The sequence below is a fragment of the Podarcis filfolensis genome (assembly GCF_964270895.1).
Source record: "Podarcis filfolensis genome assembly, chromosome: 8".
Classification (NCBI taxonomy): Eukaryota; Metazoa; Chordata; class Lepidosauria; order Squamata; family Lacertidae; genus Podarcis; species Podarcis filfolensis.
Genome location: NC_139611.1, coordinates 43549258 through 43567322, shown reverse-complemented (window position 1 = coordinate 43567322; position 18065 = coordinate 43549258). Strand labels below are relative to the sequence as shown.

Genomic DNA, 18065 nt, shown 5'->3' with positions numbered 1-18065 from the left:
TCGTCGTCGTTGTTGTTGTTGTGACGGTGGCACTACGGGCCCGACGGACCGAGAGGAAGACCGACAGGCCGGCCCCTCCCTTCCTTCCTTCCCCCGCCCGCCCGCACCGGCGCCATGAAGTGGATGTTCAAGGAGGACCACGCGCTGGGTGAGGGGCCAGGAGGAGGGAGGCCGCCGCCGCCTTCTCCAGGGATGAGGCCTGGCCTGGTCCCCGGCCTCGGGGGGAGGGGCGTCTCTCGCCACACGCGCAGCGCCGCGGGTCGGGGGTGGGAAGGGCGGGTAGGGGGCCGCGGGCTCTGCCTCCGGCCGGAGTCTCTCTCCGCCGCTCCTGACGCGCCTCCCTTGTTTGTCCCCGCAGAGCACCGCTGCGTGGAGTCCGCCAAGATCCGGGCCAAGTACCCTGACCGCGTCCCGGTAAGTCTCTCGCGACCGCTACTCGCCTTTCGGGGAGGAGGCCGGAAGGTCCGCGCGGGGTGGGGTTTCGGTGGGCTGGGCCTCTTCAGCATCGGTGCAGGTTGGCTCCCGTTCGAAATCCGCCCTGCGGAAACGAAGCAACAAACAGCCTGTTTGGCCCGAGCATCTTTCCCTTTTTCTGTCCGCCCAGTTGGTAGGAATCTTTGATTTAGGCCTGTAAAGCGGAGGGAGGGAGCGAGGGAAGACATTCCCCGGGATCTTCCATTCCCGGCATGAGTCGGGTTATTCAGTCATAAGAGCAAACAAGCAAACGGGTTCCCCTTTATGTGGATGTGTACAGAAATTCAGATATTCTAAAATTTAGTTGTACCAAAAGGGGGAACTATAATCCTCCCAAAGGCCATATGGTAATGTTGTTTATCTTAAGGATAACTTATCACAAAAAGGCAAGGGAAATAATAATTTGTTAACAGCTGCTAGAATAATATGCTAGAATTGGAAAAATATCATTTACTTTTTCATAGATTCTTGGCTACTCAAATAACAGTTTGCACACTGGCCAAACAGATGCTCCAATATGAAGCCCAGGACAAGGATATGGGAGCCATAGTCCTCTTCCCACTTGTGATTCACCATATCTTTTAATCAAAGGCCTAAGGCCTGTGCTCCTGGTGATACACATAACCACTGTGGCTAGTAGCTATTGATAGCTATATTCATCATCAATTTGTCTAAATCCCATTTAAAGCCAACCAAGTTGGTTACCATCATAGAAACTGCAGAGTTGGAAAGGACCCCAAGGCCATCTAATCAAACTCCCAGTGATGTAGGAATCTTAACTAAAGCATCCGTGACAGATGGCCATCCAACCTCTGCTTAAAAACCTCAAATGACGGAGAATCCGCCACAACATACTGTGGGAGCAAATTCTATCGCTAAACTATGGATTATGTGCAGAAGTACTTTTTTTGTGTCTGTCCTATATTTTCTAGCATTTAGCTTCATCGGATTACCCCTACAGGGTTCCAATATTGAGAGAGTGGGAAACAATGGAAGTTCCAAACACCTCATAGAACACATGGCTGTGATCTAGCCTTAAGGCCATCAAGGATTATGTGACACTGGCTGTATCAGAGCCCTCCAGGAAAGGATATGGTTGAAGTTTGGGAAAAGGCCCTTGTGGCTTAACCTTGAGTGCCAAAGTCCTCCCTCCCTTTGCATTTCAGAGAACTGAGAAGAGGTTGTGACATGCTGTGGCTGGTCTTGTCTATCATTTTTTTCTGCTGAGCCTCTCCAACTGCCATTGCGTATATTGTCCTTGTGTTAATGTTCTAATGTATCCTGTCCCCCTCCATTTTATCCCCCTCCATTGTCCTTTGGGCAGGTGATTGTTGAAAAGGTCTCAGGCTCTCAGATTGTGGACATTGACAAGCGGAAGTACCTGGTTCCATCTGACATAACTGTGGCTCAGTTTATGTGGATCATCCGGAAGAGGATTCAACTGCCGTCTGAGAAGGCAATATTCCTCTTTGTAGACAAGACTGTCCCGCAATCCAGGTGAGGATCTTCCTTCTTCAAGGACGACACCTGCCGTTTTCTCATGGAAAACAAAGCTGATGACCAGCTGTCTAAAATGGCATGATCCTCCAGGGCACTTTGGCTTGTGTCCTGAAATAGCTGTTTCCAGTCTTTGCAGTTGTTTGTTCAATGTGAAATTGGCTTCCTCACTCCAAGGGAAAGGAAGCAGTTTGCAGCCTCAGCTGAGATGATCTAGGGTGATTAACATATGGTCCTTCATACATTGCTAAATTGCAATTCTTATCACCCCTCACTCTCAGTCATGGTGGCTTGGGCTGAAAGGAGTTGTAATCCAGCAATATCTGGATGGCTAGATATTTTCCATCTCTAATTTTGGAGTATGAATGACTATTCATTCCTCAGAGGAATCATGGGTGGGGAGAGTGCTGTTGTATCCAGGTCCAGCTTTTGAGCTTCCCATAGGCACGTGGATGCTAGGCTAGATGGGCTTTTGGCCTGATCCAGAATCAGAGTTTAAATGGACAATGAGGGTCATCTAGTCCAATCCCCTGAAGTGCAGGAATATTTTGCCCATAACCTTGAGATTGAGAGTCTCATGCCCTACTGACTGAGACAGCTCTTATATTAATACAGTTGTTTGTAAGCTGTCCAGTTCCTGGCGAACTATGCTTGCATCATACACGCATAGCCAAGCAGTGAGAGATTGCCCAGGCATCTCCTGAATATTCTGCTTCCATTAAGAGAGGTGGGGAACTCTTGGTCCAAAGACTGGATCCATCCATAGGACCTCTGCATACAAACTTTGGTGTCCTTTCCTCATCCTAGCCCTGCCCTTCCTGTGCACTGTGATACCCCCACCCCATTCCAGAAACACACTCACTGCAATTAGGCTTTCAGAAAGCTTCTAATAGAAGTCTGTTGCCACCACTCCACAGCCTGTGTGGGGATAAAATATTCATGGAATGTGCAGCTTGTCAGGGAAGGAGTTAACCTTCTCTGCTCCTTCTCCCTTCTGGTAACTAGGGTTGAAATAAAAGCTTAAATCTTTATTTCTAGCTAATTGCTACAGGTGGTGGGAGGAGGGCAAGGTGGTTCTCCCCGCTTTTGCCTAGGCTGCACCTTCCGCTGGCTAAGAGGGAATGTAGAAATATGCTCCCCAGTTTTAAGAAAACAAGTAGTCTTTAACCCTTTTACTTAGTCATCATAAGGGCAAGAATTTCTTTTGTTGTGGGTTATAGCAGCAGTTTTCCTCCAGTGGCCCATGGCTGCAGCTTATACCTGGCTGGCTGGTGGGGCCAGCTGAGAGTGTATGTGGTTTTCTGATTCATGGATATCCCTCCTGCCTTTCTTCTGTTCTGGAACCTGAGGCATCATACAGGTGGGCTCTCATATATGGATTTTCCTATGGGGGTGCTACTGTAATCTAACTATGTTAGGCTATGTATAGCTGAGTTTTGTTGAGTTGTGGTGTTCTAATCTTCCTCCTCAACTCTCCACAAAGTGTCTGGTTATAGAATTAAAATGTGATTTAGTGCATTTTCCTCAGACAAGATAACTTTTCTAAACCATTTCTGCTCCTTTTCCTGTTTTGCTCCAGCCCCACCCCAGCAATCCGTAACTTTTGCTTACCGCAGCCAATGTCTGTTCAGAGACAGAACTAGGGTTAAACTATACTAGTTTAGAATACGCAAATGTTCCTAATTTCAGAGCAGCGTGAATAGCAGAGCTCAAGTTGTGTACACAGGAATATGCAAGATCACTCAGGTGGACACAGTGCTTGCTATAGAAAAATTTGTAATGCTTTTAACTGATTTGGGGAGTAGAAATGTTTACTCTTTTTCTTTAATCTCTCTGCCATTTTTTCCTTCAAAGTTTCCCTTACATGAAATAAGGCTGAGGACTACATCTTCCCGAAACCCTAGTATTAAGTCAGAAGTTAACCCCTTATGCCAAATTCATGATGTTAGAGGATCAGTATTTTATGGTTTTAAACAATTAATTCAATCCTATGCCTACCTACTCAGAGGTAAGCCCACTAGAATTCTGTAGGCATAATTTCCAAGATTGCAGCCCAAGTATAGATCTAATGTGCTTCTGTTCATTTATTTTTGCCAAGCTTTTTTTTTTAACCTTCATATTTTTATTAGATTACAGATTGAATTTCTCAAGAGGTAGATAACATTTTAATCTTTTGTCATGAACTTCAGTCTTTGTAAAATGTTGCAGCTTAACAGGAATTTATATTGAGCTTAATACCAGAACAGTCTCTAAGCAGTTTTCAAAAAGACAGCAAATTATTTACACACACACACACACACACACACACACACACACACACAATATAAACACCAGAAGATAAAATACCAGATGAAACAATAAAATCCTGGGCAACCAAAAGCACGGGATGAGAGAGAGATGTGTTCTGTAGCCTTCCACACTCTGCCTCCAGCCATCTCTCCCATAACCTCCTGAACCAGAGTGCTATCCCTTCCCCTCTCTTGCTAAGGGATATTCTGATAACATTCTGCTACCAGAAATTCTAGAGGCTGCAAGTGGTTATAGTAACCATTATACAGACACACATGGTACAAGTAGAAAAGGTCCTGTTTAAAGAATTGCCTGGGCTTCCATTCAGTTTGCATTCCCTCTTAGTGGCTATGTAGACTCCTTTGATACCCTAGCAAGTTCCTCACTGTCTTATCTTCTTGCCTTCAGCCTGACAATGGGACAGCTTTACGAGAAGGAGAAGGACGAGGATGGCTTCCTGTATGTGGCCTATAGTGGAGAAAACACCTTTGGCATCTGATTGCATCTCCTTCCCTCTTGTGTCTTGTAAATAGCCTCTTGTTTGTGATCATGACCCCGGGGCACATCCTGCATCTGTCACTGGGTTGATTTAATATATGGATAGATTTTTGTTAGCCTGGTAATTTATGAAAGTTTTATTTCCCCATTGCACATTGTACTCATAGCTGTAAATTCCATAGTCTCTCTCCTCTGGGACACATATACTGACATTATTTAAATACTGAAGCAAGGTAGTTGAGGGATTAAAGTGAGGGGGGAGGGGGATTTTGCAATGAAGGTTTGACTAATTATTAATTATTACAGTTTCATAGTAAGGGCGCTTCTAGATTGTTACAAACAGTCTCAAGATGCTAATATGTTGATTTTGGCTAGTGTCTTCCTCTTGATGAATTTTGCTAGAGGAAACTGATTAAAATTCCTCTCACAAATATGTTTCAGTTCTATGTTACTTCAGCCTCACTTTCTAACACACAGTCTTACGAGGTCAAGCTTTACAAGGGGTGATCCTGCGTCTGTCCTATGGCATAAGCTGTGAGCACCGAAGCAGCTGCTTTTGCAGATCTAGGCATTTCTCAGACTGTGAGAAGACCTCCAATAAGTTGCTTCACACTCTTCCTCTTTAGGAGCCAGATCAGTTTCCTTGAGCTTTTGGTGAGGGACTTTGAAGAATGATCGGACAGGACTTTCCTTTGTAGGATTATTTAATATCTGGAGACAGGTCCCTGCATTCCTTTCTTTAACAAGGGGGGTGGGGTGGAGGTGGACAGTATTATTTTTATAATAAACGTAAAGGGACCCCTGACCATTAGATGCAGTCATGGCCGACTCTGGGGTTGCGGCGCTCATCTCACTTTATTGGCCAAGGGAGCCGGCGTACAGCTTCTGGGTCATGTGGCCAGCATGACTGAGCCTCTTCTGGCGAACCAGAGCAGCGCACAGAAACACCGTTTACCTTCCCGTCGGAGCGGTACCTATCTACTTGCACTTTGACGTGCTTTTGAACTGCTAAGGTTGGCAGGAGCTAGGGCTGAGCAACGGGAGCTCACCCCATTGCGGGGATTCGAACTGCCGACCTTCTGATCGGCAAGCCCTAGGCTCTGTGGTTTAACCCACAGCGCCACCCAGTCCTCATTTTTTTTTTAAAATAATAATATGTAACAACGTTTTGCAGCTGTCAGCTGAATGCTACCCATGCCCAATTATTTGGCAGTTATGGAACAGTCTTATTTCCATTTTATTTGGAAATAAAATGGAAGATACATGGATGTATCTTTCAAGGTATACAATAGGCATGAGGCTTGCTCTGGCTATAATTCTTGATTGACAAAGGCTAATCAATAACCTTGATTATCACCTTGCCAACAAGGTCAATAACCTTGACATCACCTTGCCAACAAAGGTCCATATAGTAAAAGCTATGGTTTTCCCAGTAGTGATGTATGGAAGTGAGAGCTGGACCATAAAGAAGGCTGATCGCCGAAGAATTGATGCTTTTGAATTATGGTGCTGGAGGAGACTCTTGAGAGTCCCATGGACTGCAAGAAGATCAAACCTCTCCCCATTCTTAAGGAAATCAGCCCTGAGTGCTCACTGGAAGGTCAGATCGTGAAGCTGAGGCTCCAATACTTTGGCCACCTCATGAGAAGAGAAGACTCCCTGGAAAAGACCCTGATGTTGGGAAAGATGGAGGGCACAAGGAGAAGGGGACAACGGATGATGAGATGGCTGGATAGTGTTCTCGAAGCTACCAGCATGAGTTTGACCAAACTGCGGGAGGCAGTGGAAGACAGGAGTGCCTGGCGTGCTCTGGTCCATGGGGTCATGAAGAGTCGGGCACTACTAAATGACTAAACAACAACAAATCAATAACCATGTTGTAGTGATAGTATTCAGAGCAAAGACAGATATATCTAGCTACAGTCATGGAGGTGGTCATATTTGCTCTCCACATCCAAAAAGCAGGTAGATGCCAGATGTAGCCAATTCTGTTCTAAGCACACCTTAACGATGTCATGAAAACAGGCATTACATCACATGTTATTAGTCATCTATCCGGCTTGGTGGGTACCTTGTTTATAATTAACAAAGAGGCAGCCAACTATGGCAGATTGGATCAATTAATTACGTAGGTTTTCAGTGAATAAGCAGGATGGGCATGAGGAAGTTTCACAAGCCCTGTGACATTCTTCACCTCCCCCAAGGCTGCATTTACAATGATGGCTGGCCCCATAATCCTATGCAGTAATATGTTGGCACTCATGACAAAATCAGGCCGCTCTTTAAATCTTTGAGGAGTGAGCTGGCCTCCTTCCCCCTCCTGCAGCAGCAATGGACTTCCTCTCCTTGGTGTTCATCCCCTGGTGCCTTTGTTGCACAGGTCTATCAATTACACTCACCTCTATGAGCCATACTAAAACACAGCTGTGTAATCCATTGCTGTCACAGGATACATTTTCAATAATGCATTCATCCTCACAATCCAGTTTAGACAGTTGCTGTGCTGACCTCAAAATTCTCTAAAAGCTGATAAAGCTAAATGGAATTGTTTACTATACAAAGTAGCCTAGCTTGCTTCAGTAGAACAACTCCTAAATGGCTTATTTTAACAGCACTAGGCTCTTGAGCCAGAGAAAACAAACATGGGACCCTCCAGATTGTTGCACTACTACATGGTCAGTGGTAAAGGATGACTGGATTGGTCCAGCAACATCTGAGGGCACACTGATGACCCCTGCTCTAAGCATTTATGTTTGAGCTCCAACCAGTTCAAATAACCAGCATGCAAGAGTCAATTTCAATCTGTCCTGTACAGTAAGACCGCAATCTATGCTGGGGTTACGTTCCAGGAATCACACCTAAAGCCAAAAATCCTGTACAATCAAAACACATTGGGTGCAACAGTGGGTGGGATTGCCAAAGTTTTTTTTTTTAATTGCAAAGTGCATAAAGCTGAATGCACACAAGTTAAATGTGCATAAGTTGCAGGCTTACTGTACTTAATAAGTTTCTAAAACTTCTGTCAACAAAAGCCTAAATAATAACTACTTAAAATGAGTATACAATTAAAATTATTCATATCGAGCACCAGAACTGCAAACATTACACAATTGGAGATCCCACTTTTTGTCTACTCCAGTTAATTAACAATAGATTTGCAAAGAGCTGTTTGCAATCTCAGCCTGACTTAATAACCTCAGTCACACCCAAGTTACAGAAAGACAAAAACAGAAAAGACCATGCTGCGACAATTAAGTAACAGGGTTCATGGGCTGCTACCTTGTTTTAGTACAGTGATACCTCGGGTTAAGTACTTAATTCGTTCCGGAGGTCCGTTCTTAACCTGAAACTGATCTTAACCTGAAGCATCACTTTAGCTAATGGGGCCTCCCGCTGCTGCTGCACCGCCGCCGCCACGCAATTTCTGTTCTCATCCTGAAGCAAAGTTCTTAACCCGAGGTACTATTTCTGGGTTTGCGGAGTCTGTAACCTGAAGCGTATGTAACCCGAAGCATATGTAACCCGAGGTACCACTGTATGCCCTTTTGTTAAAATGTAAAAGGTGGTGGTGGCTAAGTATGTAGCAGTCGTGGTGGTTTAAAAATAAGTTTCAAGAATATTTATCTTTCAAGTTTCAATCATTGCAGCTCTATGCCTGTCAGTCACAGGAGGGACCAGTAGCATCCCACCCCCGTAGGTGAGGCAGTCTTGGCTCTGAGCCAGGTGTCACAGTGCAACTTCCTCCTCTCACGTGAAGTGCAGGTAATCACGACTGTTCCTCACCCAGCAGCCCAAAGCTTGGCTGTGCAGTGCTTTCCAGGCTTCTTGGTAACTGGCAGCGGCTTCCTTATACTCCCAGTAAGTCTTTAATTTCTTCTCTCTGAGGAGAAACAAACAGTCCTGGAATGGGTCACTGTCCTGCCTTGCTCCCCCCTCCCAGCTCTTTGTAAACAAAGGATATCATCACCACTCAGGCCATGCTTAGCCCAACAAATAGCAAACATTCAACAACCACACAAAAACTTCATGGCCAAGGGCTGCAATAAAACGTTTTGGTGTAGAAATGGTCACAAGCAGCTCTGCCTGTGTTTGCCTTGCAAGGGGGAGGCCCAGAGGAGGCCATACGAACACCCACAAAGTGGGACACTCAGCAGCAGGAGCCAGCTTGTGCACGTACCACCTACTTGGCAAGTTGCTGAAGGTGGAGGGTAGCAGGATAAAAGGAAACTTGGTGTTTTTGCAGGGACTGGAGTAGGCTGTTGACAGCTTTGGCTGCGTTTTGTGGGAGGGGATATCTGCGGACATCTGAAAGGCTGTGAGGCAGGCTGAGGCCAGAACAAAAGCTTTGCACTCAGCCAATGTTTATTACATAACCATTATTTATTTTTAAAGCCATGCAGCTGCTGCCCACCATAGAGTATCAAAACACCAACTGTATCCAGCACACCAACTTAGCTATGTCCAGCCCTGCTCTTGCCAGCAACTTTGCTGAAGAAGGGCAGGTTTTGCTCCTCTCTGGGCACTCTGTGGCTGAACAAGAAGGGAAGTTAAGCACCCAAGGTGAACAGGGCAGAGGCCCACTGTCTTCAGCAGCTCCTGCCCCATCAAAGTGTGCAGGAAGAAGACCAAGTTACCTGAATATAGAAATACTGCCCCCTCCTGCCCACAGGGAGGGACAACCGTGTCAAATCAGAACCAGCTGCCTGGGCACCAGTCTCTGCCTCAAGGGTACAGAGAGACAGGAAACAGGCAAAGTGCAAACAAAACCCCAGGAAATTGCAAAACTAAGCAAAGCCCAAAATATGTTTGAGGAAGAAGAAGTTATGCAAGCAGCATGGGGGCCAGCATTCCTCTTAGTACACACAGCACATCTAGGCAGCCTGCAGAAGCAGGTGCTGGCAGGAGTGTGGCAGAACAGGGAAGATGAGAGCCTGGCCCTGGAAGTGTCTGCACGCAACCTCAATACAGCCAAAGCAAACATAGCATTAATGCAAAGATTGTAAGACACCGCAGGGGAAAGCCATTCAGTACAGGGAGATGCAGCTAAACGGGAAATGGGTAGCATACAGGAGGGAAAGCTTGGGAAAGAACAATGATACAGTGTTTTCTATTAGAAAGACAAGATACAATCTCCATAGAACTGAATTTCAAAACTGTGGAGCACAGTCTTGCTGCAGGCAGCCTAAAGGGATGGAGCAGTACAAGGCGAGAGAGAAAGAGCTAAACAAACTCAGCAGTCCTGCAAATGCCAGCTGCTTTGGACTTTAGCTCTGTCCACTGGCTCCCTTTTCCCATTGGTCAATTTACCTTTCAAAGGAAAAACCCATGGTGGTACAGGGAGAACATGGGGCCCTCCTGCTGTCGGAGAAGTGGAGCATGCAGCAGTTAAAAGACAGTGGGAAATTCCTCACCTGAGAGTTTTTGGCAGTTTTTCCTGTGGAATGCTGGCCACCAGCTTCAGAAATGCATGAAAGAGTTCCACCTTGCAGATTTGAGACCTATCGGCAACAGAAGACCAAATTCTGATCATAAGTCTCATTGCAAAAGGAGAGAAGGGTGCCAGCTTATTGGTTGAAGCGCTGCTTTGTCAAGTTTCTGTCCCCAAAGGCCACTGCAAAAAAGCTTCTTGCAAGACCTCTGCTTTTTCAGAAATTGATATCTGCAGGTTGACAGGGATTCATAACACCTAATGCCCAAAGGAGACTGGTGCAATTGGCAATCTATGAGGGAATCTGCCATCATAAGGCTTTTTTCCTTGTGTGAGTGTGTTTTAAGAAGAGGCTCAAGATCTTATGATAGTTATATATACCTTTTAAAAATAGAGGCATGCTGCCTAAGGATTGAGAAATTTAAGAAACTAAAACTGCCAGGATTTATCAGTTGAATTAGCACAACATCCCGCCTCCCTAAAATGAGATGACTGGGGAAGGTACACAAATGGCATGATGATGATGATGATGATGATGATGATGAGCATTTATATTCCAAGGAGTTCAAGATGGTGTACATCAGGGGTTCCCTAACTGTGGTCCGGTGGTTCCGTAGCTTCATTCTGGTGGGTCTGGAAAGTTTGTATTGAGAAAGGAGTTCTGAAGCATATTGGGATCCTGAGCCATAAAGGACCTTCCAGGTTAAAACCAGCACTTTGAAATGTGCCGGCAGCCACTGCAGCTGTGCCAAGTCCAGTGTTATATGATCAGCCTGCCTCAAGCCTGTCAACAAGACTGTAATGAAATTACTCTGGCCCTTAGCAACACACATGCCCCGTTTCACTGGGGCCGAGATTCCCTTCTAGGATGACTGCAGGCAACTCAGCCCCCGGGAGAGATTGTATGTCTTGGGGATTATTTTCTATTTCATGTTTGTTAAGCATGCCAATGCTTTTGCCTAGTTCCTACGTGCACACATACTCGTGAGGAGCTCATGTGTCTTGCTTGGAATGCTACTGTCCTGAGTAGATTTGAAGAAAACACCGCCCTCACTCCCTCATTAATCATCACAGTTATTTCACCACTCCCAGTATAGATCCTTGTAGGGCCAAAGTGCTACACTCTGACACCTCCCCTCACCCTGCAATGACAACTGTCCACGCTCTTCTCCTCAGAGGATCTTTGTCTCCTGGGAGGCTGTAAGCTGATCAGCTGCTGACTAAAAACTTTCCCTTGAGATGCCAAGCCTCCTTCCCCATTTCCTTAGAATCAGCCCAGTAATAAATGGTCTCATTGTCTATGCAGCTGGTACTGTTACGATTACAGCTGCAACACTTCAGGCTCCTGCTCCACACCGTGGCAGAGATTTCTTTCCAGGGTGATTTCAACCAATTCGGGCCACCCTCCATGTTTATTTGCAGCTCATGTAAACTGTGTGTCTCAGGCATTATTTTTCATTTAATGTATGTTAAGTGTGTCAGTTCTGTTGCTTGATCCCAGCATTTAGACACACATACACACACACTCAGAGAATGCCTCACAGCCCACTTGGCCACAATGACTTTCAACAGTGGGAGGCATGTTGATGGCGTATAAGCTACTAGACAAGATGGTGACATGCCTCTGATTACCAGTCGCTGATGGGATCCTGAGTGGGAAAATGCTCTGTTTGTGCTTGGATCCTACTTGTAGGCTTCCCTTTATGGCATCTGGTTGGCCACTGTAAGAACAGGACACAGGGCTAGATGGGCCACCTTTGGCCTAATCCAGCTTTAGGGCTTTTCTTACGTTCCTATGGCAAGACCAAGCAACTGACCTGAATCATTTATCACTAATGGTAAGGAAGTTAAAAACCAGATAAAATGTCTGCCATGAAACCAGTTCAGAAGAAGCAGGGTGGGGGTGGTACAGAATTAAGTCAATTGAAAGAGTCAGGCTCTTGTGGTTTGAGACTCACCTCTTCTCTGAAATTCAACAAGTCTGGCTCACTCAGCGCGCACACAGAAATCAGCCGAAGGACTGCATCTGCTTCTCTCTCACACACTCTCACACACCCCGCTACCTAGCTGTGGCTCCTGCCACCTGTGACACACACCTGGACTTTGGGCTTCCAATCACTTTCTTGGTTGACCCCTGCTTGAAGCCATGTGAAGTGACATCGAGTGGGTTCTCCAGAACAGCACTCCAGCTGATAGCTGGGAGGAAAGAGAAGAAGGAGGAGTCACTTGCCACAAATATGCAAGGGAAACACTAAGTGCCATCCTGTAAAGCCCCCAACTCAGATGGTTATTCTTTTGCAGGCAGCCCAACAGACGGTGACCTTTGCTCCTACCACTGTTACCAGCTGTGGATCACCAGCTTCGCCTTTTGCTGCCCCAATGCCTGCAACCCTATCGCTAGGTACTAACATGATGGCATCTTTCCCCCTCCCTTAAAACCCCCAGCTCAGAACCAGACATCTCAACAAGTGCTTTGGCCATATCCCTGAGAAGAAGGCGGCTGCCCAGGTATGCGCTGACACCAAATGCACACACATTAGTTAGCTGCTGCCTCTCCTTTTCCTCTTTTCCCTTCCTCTTACCTGGTGATTTTATTCCTTCCAATGCAGCCAGCATAGCTTTCTATTATTACAAACAGCAATTTTATCAGTAAAGTTTATTTGCTGTGCCGATAATATCTGTTTATCAATCAAGTCAGCAGAAATACCCAGTAAACTTCCAGAAGGAAATCTATCGCTCCCCACTCTACCCCCACCTCCAGTTTCCTTATCATACAATTTTAGAGTTGGAAGAGACCCCAAGGGTCATCTAGTCCAACCCCTGCAATGCAAAAAAGTTGGTCTCTTTGGTTAGATGGCAACATCCATCTTTTATGGCTCTGGTAATGCATACAAACAATAACAATTCCCACAGCAGGGTCTCTCTGCCACCACCTCCAAAGCAAGGGAAGGGGAGTGGAAAGCCCAAGCACCCTCATAAACACCCCTGGAGACACCCACCTGCCCCACAGGGCACCAGCTTCCCTTGGCGCAGAGCATGGTTGGCTTGGACTGCTTCACGGCTGTGGATGAAGCCCATCTGGGACTGCAGGATTTCCACCTCCTGAACACGGAAGCCATCCGGCAAACACAAAACAGGCAGACCCCTGGGGGACAGAAGAGCACAACCACCGTTCAGCAACATGACACGTTCCAGTGTTTGGAATAAGGAAACAAGCATGATTCCCAGAAGTAACTGCAATGGGCTGCTCCACCCACCTGGCTAATACCCTCCCCATCCTCACAACTTGCTCACCTTGCAACGATGGCCCTTTGCAGGGCTTCCTGGCTGTAGGGACAACGGCCCACAACCATGGCTGAAAAGTAGATGGGCTGCTGGAGGAAATGCATCAGGAGGGCTCCCTGGCAGCCAAGGACATTCCAGCGCAACAGCTTATCGCTGCAAGACATGGAGGCTGTCTGGGCCCCACGGCCTGGCTTGATCCGTAGAAGCCCCACAGTGTGGTAGTCGCCACCTGGCCGCTGGGAATCCCCTGCCTCTCCTGGGACACACTTGGCCCCAGTCCTGTGGACATCCACCACTTTGATTCCTACGCGGTCCTCGGCAGGGAGCTCAGCACCAGAGACTTTTTGTCTCTTGGGGAAATGGTCAGCTGCCGTCTCTTCAGACTTCCTTTCAGCTGCCAGAGGCCCACAGTCACTGATGCCCCTCTTAGCTGCCTTTGATGGCTTCAGGGGCTGGCAAGGCTGTGCTTCCACTTCCAAGACTGGGATAATTGAAGCATCCCCACCTAGAAGAAATGGGGGGGTGGGCTCTTAAAAGACAAAGACAAGCAGGGGCTCTCTCCCACAGAGGAAAAATTCCCTGGAGCAGAGAACCCATCCTCATTTGGGGTGAGGCAACCAAAGCTGTACAGTCTTCCAAGCATGCTCTCCTCATAAATTTGTATAATGGCATTAAGATACTGGCCATTTATTTTCAATCCCTTTCCTAACAATGCATTGTGTAGAATTCACCCTTTTTATAGCTTACCCACAGTGAGTTTCAGTTACCTTTATATACAGCCCAGTGGCTCAGTGATATGCTGGGCTATTTGGCAGCCAGGCTCTTTCACAATTTCACTGCAGGAACTTACCCCTCCACCAATGCAGCACAGCCACACCAGGCTACCACCCAGCTCCAAGGGAGGCCACCAAGGGCAGGGGAGAGATTCCACCAACCAAAAGGGCTGTTCTGACATACTCACAAGGTGTGTGGCTGGAGAAAAAAATAAAGGTGATGTGTGGTTTGAGAATCCACTTCCCTTCCTCCATTCCTGGATGGAAGATGCTGGGCTCTTGGCACACAGCTGCCAGCCACAGCTGGTGAAGGAGGTACCTGGGGGCAAGAGGACAGCTGCTTTACAAGAGACATCACCAGCAATACCCCCTCTGGGGGCACCTGAATCTAATGTGATCCTCCCTGGGACTGACGAAAAACTGCCACTTCATTCGCTTGTTTTAATTTGCATTTATGAGAGTGCTGAAATAACCTGATGTTGGAGGGCACTCCTTGGTGAGAGAGAAGCATTCCTATGGGGAGGGTGTGTATGACTAACCTATCTTCTGATGAAAGCTAGTTAGGGGAGGACAACCTAGGCAGGGTCAGCTGCTACCCTAGAATGCAGGCTTATATTATCAGGTGGGTGAATGTTTGCTAGCATACTGTTGGATTCTGTCATTGGGATGTATCTGGAAGATGGTCCAATCAGCAGAGATGTTCTACTCTGGTTCTTGACAACTATCCCCAAGTTGCCAATCCCCCTGTTTTGGAAGGGTGATTGAGATGGTGGTGGGAGCACACCTGCAGGCACTGTGGGATGAGATTAATTTGCCAGGCAGAAACACTTTTTATATCCATTGAAAACTTATTTCCCCCCACAAGCTTTCCTCAATTAGTCCATTCTATTTCTGCAGCTTTTAATTTTGGTTGACTTTGTGTTCTTTGCTTTGTAATTTGTATTACATTTTATATTCTGTTTTTTGTATGCAGCTCAGGTATTATTTGAACATACTGCAGTTTACAAATTCTTAAAATAATTGATCAGCCAATTCAAGCAAGTCCAGCTCTTTTCTCAGATGCATTGCAGGTAGGAAAAGTGCAAAGTTTAGCTGGCTTAAAGGGCCACAGAGCTGGAATAAGCAGGCCCCCAAAGAAGCTGCCCATTCCAGGGAATCTTCCAACCCCCGCCCCCAGTCCACCCTCAAGCTCATTGCTCACCTCTGGAAGCTCCTCTTGGCCACCACTTCGGCATGACTGTCATTGAGGATGTCTCCTGCAGAAGCACCACCACCAAAACCAACAGAGTAAGCCCGACACGGTTCCTCTCCAGGAGGAAGCCAAGCACGAAGCCACACCAGTGTGCAGCTGCCCTTGCTCCATTGCAAGGGGCTTGTGAGGAGGGGGGACCTAGCTCCAGCAGGTGGGAAGGGGGCTGCTTACCAGTCTTCCTCATTTCTGACTGCCCAATGCATTTCGTTCCAGTTCCCATGGCAACAATCGCCTTTATTTCTGAGGGGGGAAATAATGGTAGTTGGAAGAGGGACAGACAATCTCCGTAGCAGGGTAGAGAAAATTTTGGGTTGGGCTTCACCCACACAAAGCCAGGCTCAGGAGCAGCAAGGCTGAAGCAACAGCAGTTCCGCAGTTGCCTCTTCGGTGTCTTACCCTCATTTCACACACACACTTAAGTCCAAATAGATGATGGTCCCATGAAAGTTATTTCTTGTTATTCCTCAGGGTTGAAGGCACAATGGGAGAGCCTACCCAGGCTCCCTGGGAAGGGAGTTCCAGAGCCTGGGTGCTGCCACTGAGTGCAATGCCCTTTAGGGGAGATACCAAATCACCCACAGCTCTTGTCTCTCTTCTTTTTTCTAGAACCAAACACCCTGGCTTCACAGAATCACAGAGAGGCTCACTTATTTTTTGCAGGGGGCTGACGGGGTGGACAGTGAAACCCCTCTCCTGAAAGTCTTAGTGCTGGGGGTGGGGGTGGGGATAAAGTAACCAGGTCCTAATCCACCGAAAGCTTTAATGACAGTAACTGGCACAAGTGCTCTGAAACAGACCAGAAGCTCTTGAAGCATTGGAATCAACACCCTAATCCCAAATGGAACTCTTCCCCTCAAGTATGCCATCCTCTCCAGTCAGGGTGGAGGTGATCTGCCACACAAGCCAGGGACACAACTAGGGTGACTCACTTGGGGCAACCAAGTTCTGCTAGGAGGAGCTGAAGGCAGCAGCAGCCTCCTCGGTTATATCCAGCAGCACAGCTACCCCTGCAAGGCATATCGGTGCATCAGGCAGACCCATGGGAATAGGCTGGGATGCTTAATAATCAAGAACGGCCACAGAAAGTTTGGACACCAACACCAGAAAACGAAAGGCCCTCGCTGGGTTTCCCTTTAAGGCTCCCCCTTTGGTCAAGGCGCCTCCTCCCGCCGCAGAAGCCAGAGCCCACCTGGTCCTCTCCGAGCCTCACCTGCGCTCTCCACCTGCAGCACCGCCGCCAGCAGAGTCCACTCTCGACCAGCCGCCGGCTTCCCTTGCTTAGGCAGCCGGGCCTCGTAGTGGCTGTAGCACAGGGCGGCCACCTCGTCGGCGGTCCACATCCTTTGGGGCGGCGAGATCTGCCTCACTCCCTACCGGGGACCTCCGGAGGGCGCGGGGCTCCGACCCCCAGCCGCCGCCGGGGATTGTGGTGCGGGCAGCGAGAGAGAGCCCGTCCAGCAGTCCCAGACCTGCCGCAGCACGAGGCGGGCTCCTCCTGCCTCCCCTGCCCGGCCGAGCATCCCCGCTAAGAGCCTCGTCGCAACAGGCACCGACCCTCCCCAGGACCCACCAGGCAGAAGCTGCTACCGACCAGGAAGTCAAGAACCGGCGGAGGCCGCCAGGAGGAAGACGGAAGAACTCTGTGGCGAGGGTGCCCCGCCCCTCTCTGGGAGCGCCGGGATCTAAGGAGGCGCTCTGCACACGCTAAGAGGTGCTCTCGCTCGGGGAAAATCAGAGCCGGTATGCCTCCCGCCGTGCCTTAGCGGCACTTCCGGCTCCCAGCGGGCCACGCGGGGCGACAATCGGCAGACGCCATAGAGACCGAGCCGGACAGAGCGGCTCTTCCCTTTAGTCGACCAGAAGCAGCAAGTGAAGGTTGCTATCGGGAATCCTAGAGGCAATAAGGTATAGAGTGACCGCTCATTTATCTGCAGGGTGGACTTCCTGGTTATTTTTTACATCACCTCGGGCGACCCAGGCATTTCAGAAGAGCATCACGCGCTCAGCTCAGAAAACTCAAGCAGCGAAGCCCCGCTCCCCTGTGCTTGAAGGGGCTACCGTGTGGCTTTCCGTTCACCTCCCAACTTCTAATAAGTATAAAGGAATAAATCAATGAAGACTGGGGGAAGGCTCATAGGTTTTGTTAAAAGGGAACAGGGCTCACATAATGGCAACATACTAACACCACAGGCCATTTCTCAGAAAGTAGCAACAAATGCAAGACAGCTGGAGGAATGCAACATAATAATAAATGCCAAGGAAAGCAACATAGCCTTTCATCTGGAAAAGGCAGGTGACCCCAGCTGGGTGGACGCCACGGCAAACTAAGCTAGGTTCTTTCTTGACATCCTGCCCCTTTCACTATATGCTGGTTAGAAATCAACAGGGAGCTGGGCTGTGACATTTTACTTCTGATGTTTGCAACCATGGTTATGCTCATTCGCCCAGACACTGAGCAGATTCCCTAATGTCCATCATTCTTCATATGGCTCCGAAGACAGCATGACATTCCCAAGACACTTCGTGCTTTCAAAATAACCGTTAAAGACAAGTAGAATCTGAGGGGGGA

The 18065-nt window shown here is 47.8% G+C and overlaps 2 protein-coding genes across 4 annotated transcripts; one reads left to right on the top strand and one right to left on the bottom strand.

Annotated features, from left to right (window-relative positions):
- Positions 1-2: 2 nt before the first annotated feature.
- Positions 3-5189, top strand: GABARAPL2 (GABA type A receptor associated protein like 2). The gene is made up of 4 exons (XM_083626583.1): positions 3-148; positions 359-414; positions 1799-1971; positions 4669-5189. The coding sequence occupies exons 1-4, from the start codon at positions 115-117 to the stop codon at positions 4757-4759; spliced, it is 354 nt and encodes a 117-aa protein (XP_083482709.1). The 5' UTR covers positions 3-114; the 3' UTR covers positions 4760-5189.
- On the bottom strand, positions 4907-17575 carry ADAT1 (adenosine deaminase tRNA specific 1). 3 transcript variants are annotated; one of them, XM_083626507.1, is made up of 10 exons: positions 16707-17575; positions 15668-15736; positions 15446-15500; positions 14433-14563; positions 13481-13976; positions 13186-13331; positions 12283-12382; positions 10170-10256; positions 6148-8638; positions 4907-6115 (listed from the first exon to the last, which is right to left on the bottom strand). In XM_083626507.1, the coding sequence occupies exons 1-9, from the start codon at positions 16834-16836 to the stop codon at positions 8506-8508; spliced, it is 1347 nt and encodes a 448-aa protein (XP_083482633.1). In that variant the 5' UTR covers positions 16837-17575; the 3' UTR covers positions 4907-6115; positions 6148-8505. The 3 variants fall into 3 exon arrangements, with proteins under 3 accessions (XP_083482633.1, XP_083482632.1, XP_083482634.1); XM_083626506.1 differs by having other exon boundaries at positions 4907-6103; positions 6632-8638; XM_083626508.1 differs by lacking the exon at positions 15446-15500 and having other exon boundaries at positions 4907-6103; positions 6632-8638; positions 16707-17573.
- Between the last annotated feature and the right edge of the window lie 490 nt (positions 17576-18065).

Coding starts and splice junctions, on each gene's coding strand:
- GABARAPL2 (XM_083626583.1), top strand. CDS start 115: ATGAAGTGGATGTTCAAGGAGGACCACGCGCTGG. Junction 149..358: donor CAAGGAGGACCACGCGCTGG/GTGAGGGGCCAG, acceptor TTGTCCCCGCAG/AGCACCGCTGCGTGGAGTCC. Junction 415..1,798: donor AGTACCCTGACCGCGTCCCG/GTAAGTCTCTCG, acceptor TCCTTTGGGCAG/GTGATTGTTGAAAAGGTCTC.
- ADAT1 (XM_083626507.1), bottom strand. CDS start 16,836: ATGTGGACCGCCGACGAGGTGGCCGCCCTGTGCTACAGCCACTACGAG. Junction 15,737..16,706: donor GCTGCAGGTGGAGAGCGCAG/GTGAGGCTCGGA, acceptor TTCCCCCCTCAG/AAATAAAGGCGATTGTTGCC. Junction 10,257..12,282: donor ATTGGAAGCCCAAAGTCCAG/GTGTGTGTCACA, acceptor TGTTGCCGATAG/GTCTCAAATCTGCAAGGTGG.